The 24,532-nt window shown below is 41.2% G+C and overlaps 1 protein-coding gene across 4 annotated transcripts; it reads left to right on the forward strand.

Annotated features, from left to right (window-relative positions):
• The first annotated feature begins 1,236 nt into the window (after nucleotides 1-1,236).
• jakmip1 (janus kinase and microtubule interacting protein 1) lies at nucleotides 1,237-24,531 on the forward strand. 4 transcript variants are annotated; one of them, XM_034093121.2, is made up of 23 exons: nucleotides 2,059-2,574; nucleotides 8,603-8,922; nucleotides 9,896-10,228; nucleotides 11,039-11,200; nucleotides 12,504-12,716; nucleotides 13,440-13,553; nucleotides 13,802-13,948; nucleotides 14,218-14,388; nucleotides 15,155-15,214; nucleotides 16,523-16,651; nucleotides 17,611-17,739; nucleotides 17,955-18,038; nucleotides 19,337-19,399; nucleotides 19,672-19,770; nucleotides 20,556-20,657; nucleotides 21,203-21,256; nucleotides 21,347-21,412; nucleotides 21,618-21,686; nucleotides 21,803-21,880; nucleotides 22,838-23,047; nucleotides 24,052-24,117; nucleotides 24,265-24,341; nucleotides 24,443-24,531. In XM_034093121.2, the coding sequence occupies exons 2-22, from the start codon at nucleotides 8,776-8,778 to the stop codon at nucleotides 24,313-24,315; spliced, it is 2,547 nt and encodes an 848-aa protein (XP_033949012.1). In that variant the 5' UTR covers nucleotides 2,059-2,574; nucleotides 8,603-8,775; the 3' UTR covers nucleotides 24,316-24,341; nucleotides 24,443-24,531. The 4 variants fall into 4 exon arrangements, with proteins under 4 accessions (XP_033949010.1, XP_033949011.1, XP_033949012.1 ...); XM_034093118.2 differs by lacking the exons at nucleotides 20,556-20,657; nucleotides 21,203-21,256; nucleotides 21,347-21,412; ... (4 more) ...; nucleotides 24,265-24,341; nucleotides 24,443-24,531 and adding an exon at nucleotides 8,223-8,266 and having other exon boundaries at nucleotides 2,065-2,574; nucleotides 19,672-20,035; XM_034093119.2 differs by lacking the exons at nucleotides 2,059-2,574; nucleotides 20,556-20,657; nucleotides 21,203-21,256; ... (5 more) ...; nucleotides 24,265-24,341; nucleotides 24,443-24,531 and adding an exon at nucleotides 1,237-1,511 and having other exon boundaries at nucleotides 19,672-20,035.
• Nucleotide 24,532: the final 1 nt, after the last annotated feature.

Genomic DNA, 24,532 nt, shown 5'->3' on the forward strand with positions numbered 1-24,532 from the left:
CTCACCTTGTTGAGTCTTACTTCTTGCACTGTGCTAAACCGTTTGACTTTGGGTGTGGGCAGTAATAGTGTATTTGAAGAGCAACACACTGGACTGTAATGGAACATTTAAGTACAGTGTTTCCATTAAACACCTCATGCCTACAGAAGGTCAGAGACAGAAAGAAAGGTTGGGAACACTTTTACAAATCAATGAAACCTCACTTAACACAAAAGGATGCTGTTTTATGATCATTTTATACATTTTGTTTTTTGGGGATGCACAATGGAACATCAAGCTCAGATATTTTCGTGACTAACAGCAGTGACTCATGCACAGGAAGTCTAATAACTTTCATATGCAAGTTTTACATCACCACAGGCACTCCAGACTTTGGGTTACACTGTTTAAAATGGGTCTGTTTCCTCACTGACTCAGACATTCCTCATTTGATCCTCTAGTACTCTCTGAAAGCCAAGGGACATCTCTAAAAGCTTTAATACATTTAAACTAGCAGCCGTCATAAATATGTTAAGCTTATTATGGACAGCTCTCATGGATATGCAGAAAACCTAAGATGATTATGTTAAGTTAATAAAAACAGGAACTCCTCACATCACTGTGTTACTGGGCAGAAGAGATGGAAAACAGATCTAATATTTCCTCTAAAGAAGAAACATTTGATAAATGGACCATTAAGCCTGATGTCAGAACACATCTTCTAAAAAGCATATCTCAGGCTGAGGATGCTCTTCAACTCTACCATCACTTCTAACACTTTCATTATCACCAATATTATCACCTGAATCTAAAAACACTTTATGTTGTTCTTGTATCAGGGGATACAATATCACAAGGCCTAATCACAAGTTACTTGTGACGTCAAATACAATAGTTTCCTTTATGCTTTTTTTGTGAAACCTCGTGTTTTCCTGTTCATTGAGAGCACGGTAAACAACATAATAAATAACATATCTAAAAATCCATGCTGCGGAAAACAGTAACAATCCCTGAGGCAAACTCATTAACAGAAATACTCATTACTGCTCTCTGACACACATTCGCTCTCTGAGTCAATCCTTCACCAAACAAAACAGGACACACACCCCTCCCTCTCCTCGTCGCTCTGCCTGCAACCACAATGTTTTTCTACTTTATCTCTCCATCTGTGTGTGTGTTTGCTAGCCTCAGCAGGAACCTGAATGGAATGGAGCTTAATACCCCAAACTTACCCCCTTTGCTTGCCTGTTTTACCACACTCCAAAATATTTTGCATACAAATGAAGAGCACAGGCCCTGACAACCAAACTCCTACTGGGACTCCAATTGGATGAGTGAGCGACCACTGAAGGATAAGGCACGACGTAGTCCATTTAAAACTCATCCCTGACTGTTTGCCTTCGTTGCCCTGCAGCATTGAGCTGCATATGCTGCAGCCACAGAGAGCTCTGATGGTGTGTGCTGCTGCTGCTTGTGAATGGCAGACAGGCCGGTGCAGTGTGGAGAGGAGAGGCAGACACAAGCAGCTGTGCGTGAGTAATGCATCCTCTAGAATCTGGGTCACACGGGCACCACTTATTGTCAGTCAGTTTTATGATTTTAATTATATACCTGTAATTCAAGCTTTTTAGTTACAATGCTTCACTATTAGAATGAGATACACCAACAGCAAGTGTGTATGATGAAAGTGGTTCATTTTTCATAAAAAATGAACAAATTCTTTATAAAATGATGCTTGGCAAGAGGCACATTGGCTATAATAAAATACCATATAATAATACAAAATAAAAAGATGACAAAGATGAAAAGGCCTGTTAAATACAACAATCACACAATTATAAAAATAAAATAAAAAGGAAATGCATAAAACAATTGTATTAGTCCCAATATTTAGCCTTAAATAGGTGCAGGCCTAAGGTTTTACACATATTCATTCACAATCAGAAACGTTTTTGTCCCCAATCCTTATCTGTTTTTAAAATATGTTATCCTCTTTTTTTGTGTTGCTTTGCCTGTGCCACCGTGCACCGTAACGACGTAGCGTTACGTTACTCCCGCACCGGCGGCGTGTCCACGCATTAACCGCGCGCGGTGTCATTCTTGAACACGCAGTCAGGTCGCGCTTCGATCACGCTACCGGCGACGCCCGCCCCGGCGTTTCTTTTTCTCCCCATGTTCACGTCGACACGGGCTTCACACAGTTTTATTTATTTATATGTTTTCCCCTCATGTGTGTATGACATGTGAACGGATGACTTCAAGCGCGCGCGTGTGTGTGTGGGCGCGGAGGGAAATATCAACGTGAGAGGAGGAGAATCCTGGAGCTGAATCCTGGAGCTGAATCCAGTGTGTTGCTAGAGGATAATATATGTGGAGGAAATACAACTTCAGCGCTGCAAAACGCGTGTGATATATCAGAGGAACTAAATTGTGAACCGTCGCTGTGTGCAGTTAGCTGGGCTCGGGATATTTTAAGAGCTGGAGGTCATTTCCTTTAGCTTTCTAAGACGAAGACGCTCAGCCTCCCTTCCTGGATGTGAAGCAAAGTAGGCAGCGACGTTTAAACATCTTGAGACCACTGGACCAACATTTTTGGTAAGTTTGCTTTGTCTGTATGTATAAAACAACTTATTGTGGACTCTGACAGGCGGTTAGCTGCGGTGACATGTACCCCACATCCGGGTTTCACCTGCTAACGAAGCACTGCCACCGGGTGGGCTTCACCATGCCTCGATGTGAGTTGTGGGCTACCAACAGTAACTGCCATGCCTCATATCGACCCATACAGAGATGTGCATTGTGTCTGCACCGTGTGACACCTCTGGTCTCTGCAGGCCAGCTAAAGATAAAGCGTGATGATTACATTACCTGACACGAGAGATACATATTCGACTACTGATATGTTATCTCAGTAGTTTCATTACAGAGTTCCTCCCGGCGTGCTGTCCGGTGTGAGGAGGCCCCTGGTTAGATATGGACAAAACTAGAGCACCACGATTAAAATGCTACATGGCAGTTCACACATAATTATAGATACTATAACAGTCTGAGAGTGCAAGCACATCCGACCTCTGTGGATGGAGGATGCTGCAGCTGCCCCCCATGCAAGCATGCATGTCGCCGTGGGGTGTGGTTGGCACACCGGACAGGCAGACGGGCTCTCAGCAGCACTCTACCCGATAATCTCCCATTTGACAGCTCATTAGATGCTGTCCACATCGCATTAACCCATCCGCAACATTCCCATTATATCCTTTTAGCACATTAGTCCACTGCCATGCATGTTCTGTGCCCATCTCTGTTGTGTTTACCAGCGGGGTCTGATTGTTATAACAGCTCTGCTGCTCCAGAGGCTCGTAAATCTGCCCCAGTGGACAGCCGACATGTGTTGCACACTCATTTCTGTTTGATCAGCCTGCTCTGCCCATGCTGTAAAAACTATGGTGCATGCTGTTTTCATTTGATGTGTTGTAACTGATCCGCATGCAAGCACTGGAACAAAACTCTAATTATTATTATTATGATCCCGGTCTACTTAATCTTATCTATTATGCCAGGCTGCTCTATGTGTAATATTATGGATGCTGACATTCCCCGGGAACCCTGTTTGCATCATAGTTTCCCCCTCTTTTCCCCTCACCCCTGACTTTAGCCACCCTCCTCTGCTTACCTTAATTCATCCTACTTATTCTTTCTTCATTCATTATCCTACCTCTCCCTCATTCCCCTGCTTTCCTGAGTGTTAAGTAACCGTCTGCTCACAGGATAATCCCCGTGGACCCACATGTGCATACCCATCTCATTGCTGCACTAAACCCTTCCTTGAAGACATAGGGTAGTTCATCCTATATTCTTAATGCAAAGAGTGGGAGATATGTCTGTACCTTCGAGAGAGAGAGAGAGAGAGAGAGAGAGAGATATAGAGAGAGAGAGATATATATATAGAGAGATATAGAGAGAGAGAGATATATATAGAGAGAGAGAGAGATATAGAGATATAGAGAGATATAGAGAGATAGAGATAGATAAGGTTAATCACATGACAGACTGCACTCATATCTTTCTGAGGGAGGAGAGTCCACCCCTGCTAACATAAGGACATATGAACCCATACATGCACAAAAATAATCTTGCACAGGCTAAAAACACAGCTCCAGTAGTATACATATTTATACTACATTATAAATCTAAACCTCGAACAATAACACAAACGACAGCCTAACTGAGTCGATGGCATGCTTGAGCGTGGCCGAGACACAGAGCGAGAGATACTTGTTGTTTGTGTTTGGGTTGACTTGTCATCGAGGTCAGTAACTTGCAGTCATTCTGCTGGCACAGCAGTTTGTAGGTCATATGCTCCACGAGTGCTGCACTTGCTATGGTTACTCTGCCTCTCATCTTTACAGTGTCTTTGGAGGATCCCTGTGTCTGTGTTGTGGAGTGATGTCTGGAGTGTGGCCAGATCTGTTCTGATAGTCGACACTGCTGATGCTTATGACTGCAATAGGGATGTGTATTGTGTCTGTATATAAGCCTATGAGGCCTTGTGACCAATGTGCAGCAGATACACAGGAGTTGATCTCAGTCGGACACACCCTCTCTGTAGATTTGTAACCTCGATGAAAAAGCAATGAGTCTTTGTTTCAGCGCTTTTATGTCTTTATTGGGCCTCCATGTCTCGCTGAAGTCTAGTTAATGTCTGACAACATGTGAGTGTGTGGTCTGTCTAGCTTCGAGGAGGTCCATCTGCTAGTGTGTAATAGGATTGGGACCATTGCAAAGTTGTCTGTCTGCACTAAATGTAAGTAACACTAATAGTAGAGGATCTAAGCTCACCTGTCTATCTTCTGTACTATCTAGTAAAAGAAGAACAAAAAGAAACACCGTAGCCCAGTTTATAGGCTAACATCGTTATAAATGACTCATAAAGAACTCCTGCTAAAGAACAAAGTTGGACTTTAAAAAAAGGACATACATGTAATACAAATATGAAACTAAATGTCATATTAGAAGTTGTGTTTCTTAAAAACGTCAGGTTTTATTCATTTTATTGAAGTAGCTTGTAACAGACCACCTACTCATCCAGGAGTTGTTTGTACAATGTGTATGTTAATCATTCATTGATCAAATTGCACATCTCTTTGCAGGCTTCATTTGTATGAAGTCACCAATGCCACTACTCAATCCTCCGCTTCCGACTTGTTTTAAACAGATCACATTAATAATATGAACTTAATAGAAATACAGAAACCGGCAGTGAGTAGAAGACACCCTGGCTTTCCAAACAGAAAGCAAAGATAGCAAAAAAGATTAGGTGGAATATTGTGGACAAAGAAATAGTAGGCATTTTGATAAACTATTATCCTTCAAGGTATCTTCAAGTAGAGTTGCCAAAAATGTGACTTGCTGACCTGCTGTCGAACCCATTCTTATGCTGTATCCACGCTGAAGGACACATCTTGTCGCTGACCTTATACTCATTGAAACAGAACATAGCTCAAAGGTGAAACTTCCCAGCAGCTGCAGGATTTCTTCATCACTTCTTTTCTTGCAGTCGACATAAAGTTATTTAGCGCCATTGTTTGTTGAACTTGATGTGTTAGGATGCACTCATTGTATACTTGAATAGGCCTTTAAGGTGCCTTTTTTGTTGCTTTATTATTCAGTTGATCTTTTAATCTTTTCAAAATGTTTGGCATTTGATTGAATTGATGAGTCATAGTAATGTTATTTAGCTGTATGTGGGTATCAGCTGGGTGGAGGATTACTCTTTCTCTTGGTCATCAGTTTTGTCTGTTGAAAGATTTTAGATTGAAACATGTTGCCTTGTTCGTACAATGTAAGCTGGGTTTATAGTGGATGAGCTAATATAGGGTACATGACCTGTGCTAGCTTTTGTTTGTCTCTAAAGGTGCCTTTTAGCTTCTTGGTGCTCCTATAAAATGTTCCAGTTTCCCCTATAAAACTCTGTTTGGTTCTGGCTGCCAGCTTGGGAACACGTGGCTTCAGGGGGCTTCGAACTGTATGTGGTTGTCAACTAGTGGAGGAAATAAGTATTTGATCCCTTGCCGATTTTGTAAGTTTACCTACGCCAGAATTATTGTTGGTTGCATGGGGATCAAATACTTATTTCCCACCATTAAATGCAAATACATTTGAACGGCGGTGTGTGGCGCAGTGGGTTGTGTGTATGTGTTTGGATGTAGGTGTTCGGATCAGGGGAGCACAGGTTCAAACCCCACTGCAGTCAGCATGTCGTTGAGTCCCTGAGACACTTCACCCCAAATTGCTCCTGTGGGGATTGCCCACAGTATTGTAAGTCGCTTTGGATAAAAGCGTCTAACAAGTAACATGTCATGTTAATGTAATGTATCTTTTATATAATGTCAATTTCTGGATTTTCTTTTTGATATTCTTACTCTCACTGTTAAAATAAACCTACCATTAAAATGATAGACTGTTCATTTCTTTGTAAGTGGGCAAATGTGAAAAATCTGGACTCGTACCTAAGTGAAAAATGTCCTATACATTATTGATAAGGGGTTATGTTCTGATTAAGAAGAGGTTATCAGTATACTAGCTCTGACCGAAAGTAAGATGAATATGAATAAAATGTACATGCATCACTTCCTATTTCTGCTCAGGATCAGTGTTACAAGAAAAAGCAGTAAAACTGTCCGTCATGCCTCTCAGCTCGAGGGCACACCTGGTCTCTGATAATGGCACAGGCATGCATACACATGTACAAATCAGTGGCAGGGTGGATAGTTTACAGAAACATTTCTTCATTCTTGTAAATCAAGTATGCAGATTGCAGTACACATTGTTGTGAGACAAGTCTATTCAGTTCCCGTAAAAAAAGAAAAAGATATGTTTGAGTAATGTGAATGGATGTACTGAGGTTTTTTGTGAAAAGATGTAGCTGTATCTGTTCCGAGTTGTTCTGTGTAAGAGACCGGAGGAGTGTGTGCTTGGGTCAGTGCGTTCTGTGTGTGAATAGCCTCTCTCTCTCTCTCTCTGTGAATGAGAGGGAGATCACTGATGGCCTCAGCTCGGTAACATCCCGATGCCAGCAAGTGGGGAGGAGGGTGAGAGGGGGGAGGTGGTAGTATTCTCTTCCACTTTGCCCATGCTCTTTCTCTCTTCCATCCTGTCTCTTATCCTCTCCCATCCCCACTGGTTCTCAGCGTCTGACTGTGTGTGCCTTGTAAGAATCCATGTGGAAGAAAGCGCCTCCAGCATCAATGCATTTCTGACTCTCAGTCAACCTCGGCTCTGAGATTGAACCAGATAACAAAACCATGTGCGTGTGTACGTGTTTTAAAACAAACGATCGCGTGTGTCACTGTGTGTTTCAAATCCTTCTTCCCATCAATCCTTTTTCTACGGGAGTTTCTGAGAGCAAGAGTTGCCTTGGTTACTATTGCTGCCATCTGTGAATGAATGTTTGGTGATGTGTGTGTGTGTGTAGAAAAAGATGGAGGCGCCTGCCTGCGGTCTTAATGCTTTAGGTCCCTCATCGTTGCATTATTTATTGTATAGACGGCAGAATGAACTAGAATGTTATTGGGCTACATTTCAATTCTGGAAGAGATTAGAGGAGTCCACTTTCAGCTCAGTGTATGTGTGTCATTGTAGCAACAAATCCATACTAAATATGCCAGAAATACACCTGCTAACACAACTAGAAGGAAGGCTGATCATCCATTTAAATCCTTATGTATTTATCTCGGTTTGTGTCATTCATCTCTTTCTTCAAGCTTATCCAATTCATAACAATGATATTGTGATTGGTTTCATATTAAAGCTGAAACTGTTAGTCGAAAAAAAAGATTATTATAAACATTGTCTTTTGTCACATTCTAAAATTGAAAGGATTTTTCTTGGTTTAGAATATGGCTATAAACCTACATTTGTTTGCCACTGGCCTCTCTTTCTGGAATATCCAAGGAAAGGAAAGGAAAGGAAAGAGTGGAAACAAATCTTGCAATTGTATTACACTGATGGATAAAGTGGAAATATCAAATATCAGTCATCTCTTTGGACCAGATGCATGTCTAAGAGATGAGACAAACTCAAACAGATCTCTGCGTTGAATTGAAATTTGTTTTAATGGTGTAAAGACAAAAATAAGGCAACAGAAAAGACAGACTCCAAGAAGATTACTATTAAACTTTATTAAGTACAGACTGCCAGTATTCACGGAGGCAAACTATTAAAGCAGTGCGTGTTTTGTGATGCAGGTCCTGAACCAAGTGCAGGATATCTGGAAAAACGAATCATCAAGGTAAAGGATTCATTTACAAGTGTACTAATAGAGACGTGTTAGGGAGCTGTGAGAGGCCATAACTCTGGTGGTCAGACACTCTTTCATGCACTATGGGGCTTCTAACTACGGCCCAGGGGTTGGTATAGGATGGTGATAAATGGCTTTTTGGATGTTGGAGACAAGAGTGTGACAGAGGAGAGAGAGTAAACGTTAGTCCCACAAATAGTCTGTTTTCCCCTGGCTGCAGTGTGCCATGTGGCTTTGGTCCAGTGCTTTGTGCAGAGTCGTTTGGTGTAACCCAGTTTGACTCATCCCTTTTCTTTTTGCTTCTGTTTCTCTGTCTCTCTCTAATAGAAACTCGGCAACCTCCAGCCATGATGTAGACTTGACAACCGTATTATGATGATGATGATGATGATGATGATGATGATGCAGGGCCGCGCACGCAGGCGGAGCAGCGACTGACTCTCCTTCCTTTCGCTACACCCGGTACTCTATGTCTGTCCTGATTTGGCAGCTAGAGTGCTATGTCCTCGACCACACCCCCCGCAGCCCCGCCCCTTAAAAAGGGAAGGAAGTCCGAGGTGATGACCGACTCGGTGCCGACCACCAACGAGGAACTCAAGAGTAAACTCATGGACAGCCAGATGGAGCTGCAGCAGGAGCGCAACAAGGTGAGGCCAAAGAGGAGGCCTTATGTGGGAAAGCATATGAGAGAGGGAGTCCCCTTAACCATCTCACTAGAAGAAGAGGAAGGAAAGGGTAGCTGATATAACATTTGTATTAATGAATACTTCTTTACGCAGGCTCGCTGTCACAAAGTTTAAAATGTTTTTTCAAAGCAGCTAATACTCACTGCAAGCACACACAATAATTCACATGTTAAGTAGAAGCTGTAATAAATATTGACTCCAAGTATGAGCTTATACATATATTTATTTGTTGGAATGAGCTCCCCATTGAAATCAGGACAGCAGAAAGCTTACACATCTTCCGGCGCAGACTGAAAACTCATCTCTTTCGACTCCACTTCGAGCGATAGAACTACTAACAAAGCACTTATATACTAATAAAGGACTGGCTTATCTAAAGCCAGTTGAGTAGCACTTGAAATGTTTTGTCTCTATGAAACCTGATGTACTTTATGATTCTGTTTTCTTCTAGTTTGTATCTTCTTGGTCGAATGCACTTATTGTAAGTCGCTTTGGATAAAAGCGTCAGCTTAATGTAATGTTATTTGCATATGTTGCATTTTTACCAGATGTTATTGTTTTAGGTGTCTCATTAATAATGAAGTACAACCAGCACTTTAGTTTGTTCAGTGGGTTATTCACTCTTTTAAAAGCTGTCAGGGTGGTTTGCCGCTCCTTTTATCTTCTGATCGACACAAACAGGACCTCTCTGCTCTCTGTGCCCTTCTTTGCATCGGTCCTTTTTGTGGGAGAATAGAAAAGAAAATGTTATTAATATTGCACATTTCATAACACGTAATCCATCATTCCTTTTGTTATAGAAAATAAAGCACAAAGGTTTAAATGAAGTTATCATGATGCTAAGGGCAAATGAATTGATACACCAACTGCCTGTACATTGTTTAATAATGACCTGTTGATTGAATTCAAATGGCAAAATGTGTTTCTCCACCAGATATGTAAGCTGCGTGAGCGACTCCAGGAGCAGCGGCAGGCTCGGGAGCTTGAGCAGCACAAACATGCTGTGGCGCTCACTGACCTGCGCGCCAAGCTCCATGAAGAAAAGATACGGGAGAACACGGCCGCCCGTGAGACCCTGGTGCGGCAGCATGATTTTGAGCTGGCCCGGGCCATCAAGATCCGGGAGGCTGAGGCGCAGAGGCTCCAGGGGCTCGTGAACGCCCTGAGAGATGGAGCTGCTGACAAGCTAAAGAATGCTCTCCTGGCAGAGGCTCGGGAGGAGGCCAGGAGAGCCTTCGATGGGGAGAGGATAAAGCTGCAGCAGGAGGTGGGTCGCAGGATAAGCTTGAGGTGAAGGAAATGCAGTAATCATTTTATTTTTGTTAGCAGTGCAGCGTGCCGAGATACCACTACAAGTATTAGGTATAATATATTTAAATAATTTGATCGCTTTCAAGATATATTGCTGTAAATATCATCTGGACGTGGAAAAGAGGTGGTGACACTTTACAGAATGTAATGCTTCCATTCACATGATGGGTCTAGAATGAAGCACACTAAATAATTACTCCTATGGTATTGAAACGGCTTTGGTACTGGTGTCATAACTTCTTTAACAATACGCATCCCTGATTAACCCTAATGCTGCTCTCAAACCCCATCTTGTGTACTCTGCTTCTCAAAAGTAGAGCTCAGATAAATGTGGATCTGCAGCAATGCCATTAGATGAACCGCAACATATTAAAAGCACTTCAGCTGTCAAGTGTTAAGTGTTGGGAAGATGGGGGTGATTAAGTGTGTAGATTGGATCTTTTTTGAGGGCGTAGTTTGTTCTTTGATAAAGATGAACGAATGTTTGTGGAAGTTGGCATTAGTTAGTGTGTGTTTGTGTGTGTATGTGTGTGTATTGGGGCTCTATAAACGTCTTTAAATTTGCTGCTTAAAAACAGGAAGTGGGGTGAAAAAGATGGTTCCCAAGCTATTGTTTCTTTGTATCCTTTCCATACAAACAGGCTATCTATCAGTACAAATGACTAATAGGATAGGATGTGTTTTTATGAATGTGAGAGTGTCACTCTCTTTGGTGTTTTGGTTTTGTGTGTGATAATATTATTGTTTGTGTGTGTTATTTTTTTAGATCCAGGAGCAGAAGACAGCCAGGAAGCAGGCTGACGAGGCTCTCGCTAATGCTCTGCAGGCCGATAAAGCCAAAGCAGGAGATCTCCGCACGGCCAACCAACAGCACCAGGATGAGGTGCACCGCATCAAACGGGACTGTGAGAGAGACATCCGCAGACTGGTGAGACCTCATGCTGCTGGGAAAGACACACAACACACATGTCTCATCTCAATCTGACATGGACACTTGCTAAGTCTTTACATGGGCCATAAATAAAAACATCACAACAGATCATTTAAGTTATAAGAAATGATTAACTGTTTTGTACCTTGGTACGCCAGTTGGCACGTTTGTTTTTACAATATCAACATGACAAAATAAGCCACATTGACTCTTTAACACAAAACTGAGCTAATGAGCCTCTGGACTGTGTGGTTGTTATTTAATAATATATTATTGTCAGTGATCTGGCAAAAAAGTAAACCCATTGAACTTCCACAACTGTCATCCCGTTACGTTGTTGTTATATCCTTATGACAGAAGTATCTGAATTGAAACAACCAAAACTGTACTCACTCAGCTGTTTATGAAAAATAAATGTTACGGGCCTTTAACATTCAATACCATATGATAGCTTCCCCTTTGAGCTTCTGTTGGACTGCCCCGTTATGTCCAGTGTCACAAAACAGTGCAGCAATAAATAACAAAAACAAATATTTACACTGCTTCATAAACCATCTGTCAGTATTCCCATGATAAAAAACTAGCAGCTTTTCTTTGTATAGCTCTCATCTGACTCAACCACATTTGAATATCACCCGGAGTTCGTCACAGTCCAGCATCTGTTTCCCTGCTTCTGAACTTTATCTCACTGAAATTGCATGAAGGTTAAAGGCTAATAGCTGTATTGTCTGCCTAAGCCCATCTCCCCATGTGGTGCTCATCTGCAAAGACAAACGTCTGAATACCTGCTGCAGTTACTCATTAACTCGCTGACATACAGTAGGGCTACATCAGGCATTTTTGTTGCATTTTGTTCTTGTTTAAAGAAATGTCTGAGCAGACTGAATATTATTTGGAATCAGAGTACCGGTAGTCAGAGGGTAAAAATGCCTCATTGATGGAGAGCAGGCAGTGCCGAATATTCCAGTGTTAGAAGAAGGGAAGTAGAAGTGGGAACATTTGTCAGCTTCATGAATTAATAACATCCTTAGCACTACATTACAAGTTAGAACACTGTCCCTCCTGTTCTCTGCCATCTGTGCATACAGCTTGTACACTGAGGGCGTACACAGTTAGAGAAAACATCATCATTTTTCATTTGTTTTCTACAACATTATCTTAGAAATATCTGCACTAAAAAACGTGTTCATGTTTTGTGGACATTTTCACTATTGATGTGGGCTGTAACTGGGCTTGAATGTGAAACTGTCTGACTCACTCCCTTTCTCTACCACCATGTTCCTATCCATCCCTCTTGTAGATGGATGAGTTGAAGTCGAAGGACCGAGTGATGGGTGCTCTGGAGAGGGAGCTGGGGGTGCAGGCCGGCTACACCCAGAAGCTGCAGCTGCAGAAAGACGTTCTGGACGAGCAGCTGGGTCATGTACGAGAGGCCGAGAGATACAACCACGGCAGCCCCAAGAGAGAGCTGATGCCTGGGCTGGGGGACAACTCAGACCTGCTCATCAACCAGGTACACACATGCATCTGTACATCTGTGCATGGATGTATTCATATTATGGGTATTAAATGTGCACATTCTTTACATGCATCAGTCTAAAATAGAGACTTTCAAGTTATGTCACAGTATTTGATAAACATAATTAATAGAGAGCATTTTTCAAATATATACTGTACAGTTTTTATGCAAAGAATTGAAATATTTTAGAAGGGTAACAACACCTTTTTATATTGCCATTGAAATGCATTTAAATAAAGAAAAGGACCCTAGCTTTAGATTGGTTTTCGGGATCACCTGCAGGTACCCTGGCAAACAAGTGTGATTCCTGATTTAAACTTGTTATAGGACTCTAAAAAAGGAAACAAAAGTACAAACAAATGTACTGGTTACGCTATTGTTGTTTTGTCAGGTATGCTGTCATGGTTTACACATTCCACCATTGCAATTTAAAAAAAACCTCACAAACAAGCGACAAGGAAGAAACATTAATTAGATGTTATTTCTAGATTTTACTATATTGCATATCTGTACATTAGGCCACACCTTCACATACTCGTATGTTCTAGAGATGCATATACTTGTAATGCATATAAGTTTCTCAATGAAATGGCATCTCATCCTTCATCCCATCACCTTCTCTTTTCCATCCATTTGATTACCTGTCTGCCTGCATGCATGTACTCCCTTTTTTAGTTTGTGTCTTCCTCCTCCTCTCCTCTCCCCCCTGCTCCCCAGGAAGTGGAGGAGCGCGACATGAGGAGATTCCAGCTGAAGATTGCAGAGCTCCACTCGGTCATCAGGAAGCTGGAGGACAGAAATGCACTGCTGGCAGACGAGAGGAATGAACTAGTGAGAAAAACACACATGTAAACAAATGTCTAGAGTGATTCTAGGGGATGCAAATACGCAAACATATATTATTACTCTTACGACTACAGGTATACATACATAAATAAACATATATGCTTCTATTTGAAGATTTTCAAAACATAGCCCTACGACCTTGATCTTGCCTCTCCTGCTTAAACTGGAAATTCCTTGTCACTAGAAGACTTAAGTTCACATTGTTCCCTTCCCTGTTTCCTTCCTGTGTTCAGTTAAAGCGCATGCGAGAGGCCGAGAGCCAGATGAAGCCCCTGTTTGAGAAAAACAAGCGGCTGTCCAAGAAGAATGACGACCTCCTGCAAACGCTGCAACGCATGGAGGAGAAACTGAAGAACCTGAGCCGAGTCAACGCTGAGATGGTGAGAGAGAAGCATCACGTCTATGTTTTAATACAAATACTCTCTGTCCATGTCTGTCTATTAATCCAAAGGAATAACAAATACAATAGCATACATCTTAGTTTAAATCTGTTGAGGAAGAGGGATTGTGTTACTTTGAGTGTCCCTGTGAATATCATCAATAAGGAAGAGGGCCCCCTACTGGCGGAGGAGTACAGGAGGACAGGAGGAGCATGGGACTATTTTCTGTAGAACCATCGTTTTGCTTCTCTCTCTTCTGCCCCCCTCAGAAGGAAAAAGCCGCCGCCTCTCGGCCCCCCCCACAGCAACAATGCATTCAGTCCCAGCTGAAGCGGCCAAGCTCGCTGACAGACCTGAGCCATGCCCACGAGGAACAGGAAGTGGAGTTCCTCAAGCTGCAGGTTTCTGAGCAAAGTGGCATCATTGACGAGCTCACGCAGGTCAGGAATTTACTCCAAAAACTGACAGAAATCAATCAATTAACCATCTAATTGTTTTTAATGGTGTTACTGTTTTTACTCAAATAACAAATCCCTAACTTGTGTTTCTTAAATGTGCGCTGTTATCTCACAACTTTCTGAAAACAAATCAAAGATTTTTCTCAAATGTGATGGTGCTGGGCGGTTTAACGACATGCTGTCAGTTAATAGGAGTTTGTCTCCTGTCAGGCATTCAGCAGTCACATGGATTATATTTTCACATGGGCAGTGTTGTGTTTGGTGGAATACATTATTTCTTTAGGAATAAATGCACATTATCTCAAATTCAGCAAAAAATCTGTCTCCCCCTTTCTCATAACAAACACTTTAACCACCATGCTTTATTGCTATGATAATATTCAGGGCTTAACAATAAGGATTGCTTGATTGCCTGCGGTCGGTAAAATAGCCACATCTTGCTTGTAAATCTAGGCCAGTTGTAAAACATAATAAACACGTTGTTTTTTCCGTAGCTGATGATGGAAGCAGTTGAGAAGAGAGGCCTCTCACTTCCTTCTTGTCTCTGTTACAAATGTGCGTTTTGGGTTGGGAACTAGAAAGACAATTATGGCTTCTATGACATATTTCCTCCTTGTTTTGTTTGTTTTTCATAAATAAAGATTAAACCAGACGATAAACTTTACACAATCACTAACTTAAAGCTTTTGCAGCTCATGAGTCTCGTTTGAATCTCAGATGTTCTTAACTACTGTGTGTTTGTCTTTAGGAACGTGACCGATTGGCGATGTGCAAAAAGAACAGAAGGAAACCTCTCAAACTGTCTAAAGTAAGTTTCCATACATGTTTAAAATCCAATGGTGTAACTGAGCAACTACCTAACTAACTATCTGTTGTTGACTGATCCTTTGGTACTGCTTTTAATTGAGTGTGTGTGCATTTGTCTGTGCATGTTTGTATTTAATTGGGCTCAGGAGACAATTATGACAGCATCCCTCACAGCTGGGAGCATCCAATGAGCAATCATACATCTCCTGCCTGAACCAAAACCAACAGCTAGTGCAAACGTATTTGTTTATTCCCATTTTTGCTTTATTTTATGACATTGTTGGACCGTGAATACATTTATCTTAAAGATTTGAAGCTCAATTTCTGTGCAACAGTTTGTGTCTTTTTATCTGTGCTTTTCTAGCGGGTACAAAAAGAGTGAACCAGGATGACTCCGTCTAATTGGGGGAAGATAATAACTGCTGGGATGCGTGTGTTTGGGCGAATACACCAGGGCACACTTTAGAGTCTATGTGGTTGCTAGGAGGAGGAGTTGTTTGATGCATGTCAGATATCTTGTCCCACCTCTCCAGCTGGAACCAGTTTGTCACCTTGGCGAGATAGATGCAGGGTTGGGCACAGCCGCTTGGCTCTTGGACTTGCAACTGGAAGTTTGTTGGTTTTTCTTGGAATGTAAAGCAGTCGCTGAATATCTGAGCCTGAAGACAACACCATCTAATTTGATTAAACCAGAAGCTTTGTCGTCTGCTTTTTCATTTTGTGTGGGAGTGCAAAGGAAAGTGCTTTTTCAGCGTTCCTTGAGGCCTTCACAGCTTTGAATAGTCCAAAATATTATAGACATATTTTGGGAGAGTCTCCATAGTTGTGTGTTGGTGTTTTTGGTCCAGTAGCAACATGACGGAGTACCTCCTCCTCATCCTCTACTTCTCGTCCTTCATTTGCCTCTGTACCCTAGTCTGCCTCTACTTCTCTGGTTGCCAGGAGATGACTTATAAACACGATGGTAAGGACGCTGTGGGGTTTGGAAGAGTTATTAGCAAGAAAGAAGAAAACAAACATGCCAATACGTTATCTGAGTCTATTGGCCTGAGATAAACAACAGAATGACAGTACCTGGTTTTGACAAGTGTTAGGAAAATATTGGTGTTTAAACTTTTAATATCATTATTACGACCATGTGTGGTGGATTAAAGAATGCAGTGAATTTAACATCTTTTTTTTTCTCGGAAATCACGTGTGATGTAATCCTGATAAAGGTTGGATTTGTTGGCTATCGTTCTAAACTTAGAAGGGTTTATTATTTTTGTAACATGGGCATATCCTCCATTGTCCTCTCTCCTCTCTGCAGAGGCATGTTGTGGAGACGTATTTTGGATTTGATGAGGAGTCCGTAGACTCTGAGACCTCCTCTCTGACCTCCTACAACACAGACCTCACTGACCGCACACCTGCAACTCCAGAGGAGGATTTAGACGAGGTAAGAAATGCTGTGTGTGCATTCAAATAAACAACAGAACATCAATTATATTGTTCTGGAGTAAGGTGTGTGTGTGTGTGTGTGTGTGTGTGTGTGTGTGTGTGTGTGTGTGTGTGTGTGTGTGTGTGTGTGTGTGTGTGTGTGTGTGTGTGTGTGTGTGTGTGTGTGTGTGTGTGTGTGTGTGTGTGTGTGTGTGTGTGTGTGTGTGTGTGTGTGTGTGTGTGTGTGTGTGTGTGTGTGTGTGTGTGTGTGTGTGTGTGTGTGTGTGTGTGTGTGTGTGTGTGTGTGTGTGTGTGTGTGTGTGTGTGTGTGTGTGTGTGTGTGTGTGTGTGTGTGTGTGTGTGTGTGTGTGTGTGTGTGTGTGTGTGTGTGTGTGTGGCTCAATTAATCGCAATTACGATTTTGGCTTGCAACGATTATGAAAAGAACATAATCTAAATAAAACGATTATTATTAGTTTTTCAGTTGTATTATACTTAAAGTAATCAACTGTTAAAAACATACTGTTCAATTAGATTTTTTTCAATAAATGGATGTTTTCAAAGTAAATGGATAATCGTTTTTAATAATCGTGATATCAATTATTCACCCAAATAATCGAGATTATGATTTTTGCCATAATCAAGCAGCCCTAGTGTGTGTGTGTGTGTGTGTGTGTGTGTTGACCCTGTTTAAAAAAGAAAGTGAAATTCAACCTCAGATTCACACTCGTTTTGGGATTTGCAATGCTGTGTTTGCCATTTTCACAGTTTCCTCTTGCATCTCTGCCAACAACCTTGCACCTGATCTCACTACATTTGTATAGATGTTTACATCCAGAAATGCAGTGGCCATGGTTAGGTGTTGATTAGGAAGATCCCTTTTATGTATTTATATTGTCTTTAAAGTGTATTAAAGGAACATCCTACTCAGCATACTAATTTGTCTTTAATACATATGTTTTTTTTTTTTAAATTAAGAGTTTTTCCAGAGAAGAGTCAGAGCTTCGTTTCCGTCAGTTGACCAGAGAGTACCAGGCTCTCCAGCGGGCCTACGCGCTCCTCCAGGAGCAGGCGGGGGGGACTCTGGATGCTGAGCGGGAGGCCAGGGTTTGTATTATTTTACTCGGCTCCTTTTAGCAACAATCCAACAATACCCAAATGTTTTTCTTTGCAAAATAAACAGTTGAACATACTGTATCTGTATTTTAACAGAGATAAAAGTTCAACATTCTGTATTTACCAGGTGTGATAACATATTGAAATGTATGTTTTTTAGAATTACCATCTAATTTTCTGCTCATATGGGCCCTTCCCTCCCACAGACACGTGAGCAGCTGCACATCGATCTCAGCAGCTGCCAGACCAAGATCCTGGACCTGGAGAAGGCCCTGGCCGAGCGGGGGCAGGTAACAAAGACGGGGGACAGGGGCTCCCTGGTCCTGCTCTCTCTGGCCCTCCTGCATGTGTTTCTGGCTGCTCTGCTCCTCGGCTGGCGCTTTGTTGACCTGGTTTTCCACAGAATCCTGTGATGCCACTCCTGCATGCTCTTTCCCCTTCCTGTTGGTTTCGTTTCTTTTGGGGACTTTCTGGGACTTTCTGGGATGTGGAGCCTGGAGAGGAAGCTTGAATCACTTTGAATCCTGTTAGCTGTGAATAGATTAATGTCGTAGAGCAGTAATGTTTTATCTGAACTGAATAGAAAAATACAATTCACATCAGTAATGCACTGATAATAAAAACATTTTTAAATGCTATATCCTGAAATGTATTTTCTATTTAGGTTTTTAATAACTTGTTGCATTATAAAGGTTTATACATAGAGATTGTAACTTTTTTTTTAACACACTTTGCTATGGTTTTGCTTTTATTATTTTAATAATTAATCATATTTGAATAATGAAAAACAATTGAATACATATGTATTTATTAGATATATTGTGTTTTACTAAGTAAGGAAAGTAATGTTTTAGTCAAACCTGATGTTGCGTTCCACATAGAGTGGTCCCAATCACATCCACCCGGCATAAGGCATATAGCTGATATAAAAACTGGTATCAGATCAGTACTCCACATCAGCAGACCCCAAAGCCCTGGTATCAGTATCTGTTTACATTAATTTAACTTATTAAAGGTACAAAAGTCATCATGAATCATCTTGGTGTTTAATAAATAAGCCAAGCATTTGCATGTGTAGGAGAAAAGCCGTGGCTATTTGAACAAACCCAATAGATTCAAATGACTTCTGCCACTAAGCACCTTCATTTGAACCTATACTAAATATCATGAAGAACACTGAAATGATTATGATGCTTTCATATCACTACTATTAACTTCTTCATTTGGGGTCAAGTTTTCCCTGTGTCTCTGCATGTTTCACTGTGGCTTGATCCAGCTGGTGATTTGATTTGCTGCTGTGTTTCCCCTTCTGTTCCTCCTGTTACTGTGAACTCTGGATGACTGTTGATGCAGCTCATTTTCCTGTTATCTCAGGACAAGTCTTTATTTCTCTGGAACAATAAATTCATGCCACTGCCACACTGTTCCTGCCTGTTTGTTGTGTTTGCACGTGTCATTTGTCGTTTCCATTACATGGTCACCTTATGGGTTTTGTTCTGGCTGATTGTGTCCTGTGGGATGCTTTCCTTCCTCTCCTCATCTTTCCCGGGCAAGTTCTTGCTGATGTTGTGTTTGGTTGTTATGGCAGGATTCAAAGTGGGTGGAGGAGAAGCAATACCTGCTCAGGACCAACCAGGAACTTCACGAGAAGGTAGTTTGCTTTTGCATATTCTAAAATGTTATGCATCTATGGCAACAAAGAAATGATTGGTATTGTTGAAAATGCTATAGTGCCTTGGTGATATATTAACATAGTATTGTATAATTAATGTAGCGATACCAAACAGTCGTTTTTATTCTTGTTTCTGCTGCCAAATCTTTTTTTTTAAATTATGATATTGTAACTTTAGGACGTTTATTTTCGATAATGATTTGTAAAGCATGCCAAACCATTATAATTAAGATGCATGTGTGTGTCTGCAGATAAGTGCGTTGCAGCAGGCGGAGCTGCGGCTGCAGGCCGAGGTTCAGGACGCCCGGGACCAGAACGAGCTGCTGGAGTTCAGAGTGCTCGAACTGGAAGTAAGAGACTGTACCATCGTCAAACTGTCACCGGGAGGCGACAACAACAATCTCAGTTCCAGATGCAAGACCTACATACAGTGACTTACCTGACAGACAGACGCACTGATCACCTATACACACTTGAGTCCTCCTCTGTATGCATTTGTGTTTTGCATTGTTTTGCATGGCAGCTGTGTTCACATACCCTCCACTTAACTGGAATATTTTTTTAATGAAAGAATGTTGTGTAAGAATTGAATAAAAATGTATTTTAAGTTCAATATTCAATCCCATCTTTGTTCATTTTGTCTCATTTTTGCACGTGTCTCGTATCTTTGTTTACATTTTCCATGTCCATGGATAAATACATTTGTTGGGGAGTTTTTCTCTGCTAACTCATTTTCTTTAGAATTAAGGTTAGAACTAGAGAAGTACTGGAATAACTGACCTGCATGTCAAAATGACTATCTTAATAGAAGGTGTGTCCAAATGTATGCCGAGTAGCATCTTTTTGAGTTTCCGCATGTGTTTTCAAACTCCCTTCTTGGTTTGGTGTCGTTCGGTTTCCCATTTAAATCCATGGATTTCCACCTCCCTCATTTTGGCAGATCCTGAACCATAATTCAGTGTCGTGTAAGTAAATTCGTCATTCACTCCCTTTTCACTCTCATTTACATTTAGTCATCAAAGAACACCGACACATGTTATCATGACTTGTTGGACCTGTAGGACTTGTTAGTGTGGCTGATGTCCTGATGTTTGTTTGTGTGTGTGAGCATTAACATAATATGTACTCCCTGTAGGAGAGGGAGCACAGATCTCCCGCCCTCAATCTCCACATGTCTGCATTCCCTGAGAACAGCAGCAGCGCCCTGCAGAAGTACTGCCACCAGCAGGGAGTCAAGGTGATGCACACTTGCACAAACACAATGTGTGTTATATTACTACCAAACAATCAGTATACACAAACAAATGGTACGTCCCAAAAATGTTTATGTCCAGATCAGTATGCCCAAAATACCAGGATGTCCTACTCAAGGTCATACTGCATAAGGTCACATATGCAAGCCAGCGTGTGTTTCTGGGTTTTCTGACCGTGGTTGCAGGGGCAATATGATCAAGAGGGTCAAAGTTGATAGAGTAGTATACTAGATTGTATGCATACTGCAAGCAATTATACAAACTTAGTCAGAGCAACTGCGGTACATACTAAAAGTATGCTATTTGACACACATCCACAGAAAATATTAATTTTAAAGGAATACTTCAACCTCAAAGTGATCATTTTCATATTAACTTCCAGTGTTAGCTTTAATTTGGAAAAAAAACATGTCCTCCACTTGGATTTTACTTTCACTGTGGAGGCCTGCGAGAAAAAAAAAAAGGATACAAATGCATATTATAATTTTGGAGAAGTATTTAATTTAGAGTGATTTCGAACTCTCTGCAGGATGTAATCATTCCTGAGCTGATGAAGAGACTGGATATCCTGGGGGATAATGGGGTGAGTTCACACGTTGTTAGATTTTGGATCTTTAAATGTAATATCTGCTACTTTTATAATTTTGGATAACTCCTAATGTGTCTTCTGTAGAATCTCAGAAATGAAGAGCAGGTAGCGGTAATCCAAGCAGGAACAGTGATCTCGCTGTGTGAAAAGGTGAGTAAAGGCTGATCAGGCATGATGGGTTTTTACTGACACACTTTGCCACAACATTGCATTTATTAAAAAAGACACTACATTTGAGTTATTTTTGTTAAGGTAAATCTCAGAACAACAAGAACCCTATATAATACAATGATGTTAGCTTCTGTGAATGGATTCACTTTGAGGCCACTAATCTTCCTCTTTCCTCCCCATACAGTGGTTGAAGCAGATCGATAGCACAGAGACCGCCCTAACACAGAAGATGATCGACCTGGAAAATGACAAGGTGTGTGCATTCGTCTAATGTTATGACTCACTGTGAAAGCTCATGTATATTTGCATCATAAACTTACACGGTTGTATACCATGTCCGGTCTTGTTTATTATCACATCTCATTGCAGGAGCTGTTCAGCAAGCAGAAGGGATACCTCGAGGAAGAGTTGGACTACAGGAAGCAGGCCTTGGATCAGGCTTACTTGGTACGAATACTCGAACAGTAGGACCTGACTTTAATACAATAGCTGCCCAAAGCCTTTTAATAAGCAAAAACACACTTATCTGTCTTATAACAATTACTAAGGTTGTGCACAACGTCTAATGGTTCATGAGAAAGAGATTTAGGAATGCAGGGGGTACAACATCGTCATTCCAGCATGACACAAACACATTAAACCCCATTACATGAATTCAACATCCTCCATAAAGTTAACATTGTTGCATTGTGTTGGGATACTGCATCTTTTACCTCTAAATTCTGTAAAAATAAATAAACCTAAGCCCCTGAATTAGCATTTGGCTTTTTGTTTATTGGCCCAATGCCCTTATATCTTGTGAAAAGGCTAACAGTAAAGTACTCTACTACTATTATAGAAGATATGAGATATAATGCCTTATTAATATCCTGTTTATATAGGCTACTATAATATTATCAAGTTGTGAGTTGAGGTTTTATGTTTGCATAATTGATCCTAAAACATTCTCCCCTTCCACTGACTTATAAAGGAAAACAGACCTCTCTAACCATTTCATTTGGTCAGTTTTGGTGTTGGTTTGTGTTTATGGTCCCACTTTATATTGTGTTGCTGAACGCTCGGAGTTTTTTACATTATAACTTTGCAGGAACAGTCAGGCAACTTTAGGAAACTTAGTGTAGTTTAAGTTATCATGTGAATGTCAAGCCTATAAAAACCCAATATAAAGTGGAACAGTGTTCCTCACAGCTGCCATGGTCACAGTGGTGTGTGTGTGTGTGTGTGTGTGTGTGCGTGTGTGTGTGTGTGTGCGTGTGTCTTTGTGTGCGTATGCGTCCCGGTTGTATGCGTCCCTCCATGTGTGTGCTTGTGCATGCATGTGTGTGTGTGTTTTTGCATGCGCATGTAACTGTCCACGTGTGTGTGTTTTTGTACCTGTATGTGTGTACGTGGCTGGTTGTGCAGAGGATCGACGAGCTGGAGGCCACGCTGTATAGCGCTCTGCAGCAGGAGCAGCCGGCATGCCGGGCGGTGGCAGAGTCGCTGACAGACAGGCAGAGGGACGAGCTGAGGCTAGCCGTGGACAAGCTGCGGCGGCAGATTCTCAGGCAGAGCCGGCAGTTTGACAGTCAGATCTTACAGGAGCGCATGGAGCTCCTACAGCAGGCCCAGCAGGTAAGGCTGAAAACAAATGGAGGTTACCGCTGCCTCTCAATCTGACCCCGGTACCTGTCTGACCCGTCTCACCCCACCACCTCTGGTGCTATGAGAAAGATGCAGTATCCCTGTGTGTGCATGTGTAGAAGTGCAAGAGTTAGAGGATGAGACAGAATCACTTTGTGTGTGTGTTTATGTCATGGTGATCTGAATACCCCCACCCTAACTTCTTCAGTATCCCTCCACTCTGCAGCCCTGACATTAGTTTTTACACCCATGGCTCGTACATCTTATGCAACTCATTGAGTGCATCAACAACCACTGCACCTTAAAATCATTCGAACCATTTTCTGTACTGTAACTTCCTAATATTTTCTTCTTATCTCTCACCACTAAACATTACACCCACATTTCTTATCAACTACTCATACAATATAATAAGTAAATGTATTGATGGAATGTCCTGATAGATTTAAAGGTTCAGTAAAATGATTCCCTTTTCCCTGCAGTCGGGCTTTAGTTCTCGCACTTTCTCACTCTCCTTGCTGACACAATGGATTAGTTAATAGTACACAGCTTACTTTTATTTACTTAATGAATGATTCATATGATTTTGGATTTAGCATCAGCTCCAACAGAGATTCATTGAAATGATGATATTAAACAAAAAAGCAGGTGGTTTTGTTTTGTAATTCAATGGCTATCATTGTCTCTCTGCCAAAATCCTCCTTTTTTAAACCGTGAACGATGCTTTAGCTAGATAAGATATTTAACACTTATATGTTAATGTTCAACCAGGGAATATGCTGCTCTGGTTTTAGGTGTAAAAGACGGAGTCACTTTCACTGTTTAATCTGCCCTTTGGTTGCCATGGCAGCTCATTCTTACCCAAAACAGCTTCCATGGAGACAGAAAGGCATGATGGGAAAAAGGAATAGCTGGATCCTGGTCTCATTAACTGTTGACTATAAAGTGACTGTATTTCATCTGTTGACTTAGCCACGTCTGTCCTTTCCTTGCAGAGAATTAGAGACCTGGAGGACAGGCTTGAACTGCAAAAGAGACAAATAAAGGACATAGAGGAAAAGGTAAATATTCCCTTTTTACTTTAATATGACTAGAAACATGTAAGCAAGAAAGATTGTGAAGATTTACTGACGGTGTGTGTTTTTCATTAACATATTGATACTCTTTTTCTTCTCACCCTCTTGATTATACCCCTTGTTTTTCTTTAGTTTTTGTTCCTCTTTTTGTTTTTCTCTTTAGCATTTATTCTTTGGCCTTAATGAAAGTGACCGTGGACACACATCAGGTAGAAACTTTTATTTGCAGTTTCATAACAGTACTTAACACAGTTACAGTGAAAAAACAATTAATGAAGATATAATAAGAAACATCCTTTCCTTCTCTTAGGTGTGATGAGGTTGCTGTGGATGCAAGCAAGAATGAAAGAAAACCTAATCGTTTTTTATGCATTTGTAGACAGCTCATGAAAACCCCATG

The sequence above is a fragment of the Pseudochaenichthys georgianus genome, chromosome 10 (assembly GCF_902827115.2).
Source record: "Pseudochaenichthys georgianus chromosome 10, fPseGeo1.2, whole genome shotgun sequence".
In the NCBI taxonomy this organism is placed as follows: domain Eukaryota; kingdom Metazoa; phylum Chordata; class Actinopteri; order Perciformes; family Channichthyidae; genus Pseudochaenichthys; species Pseudochaenichthys georgianus.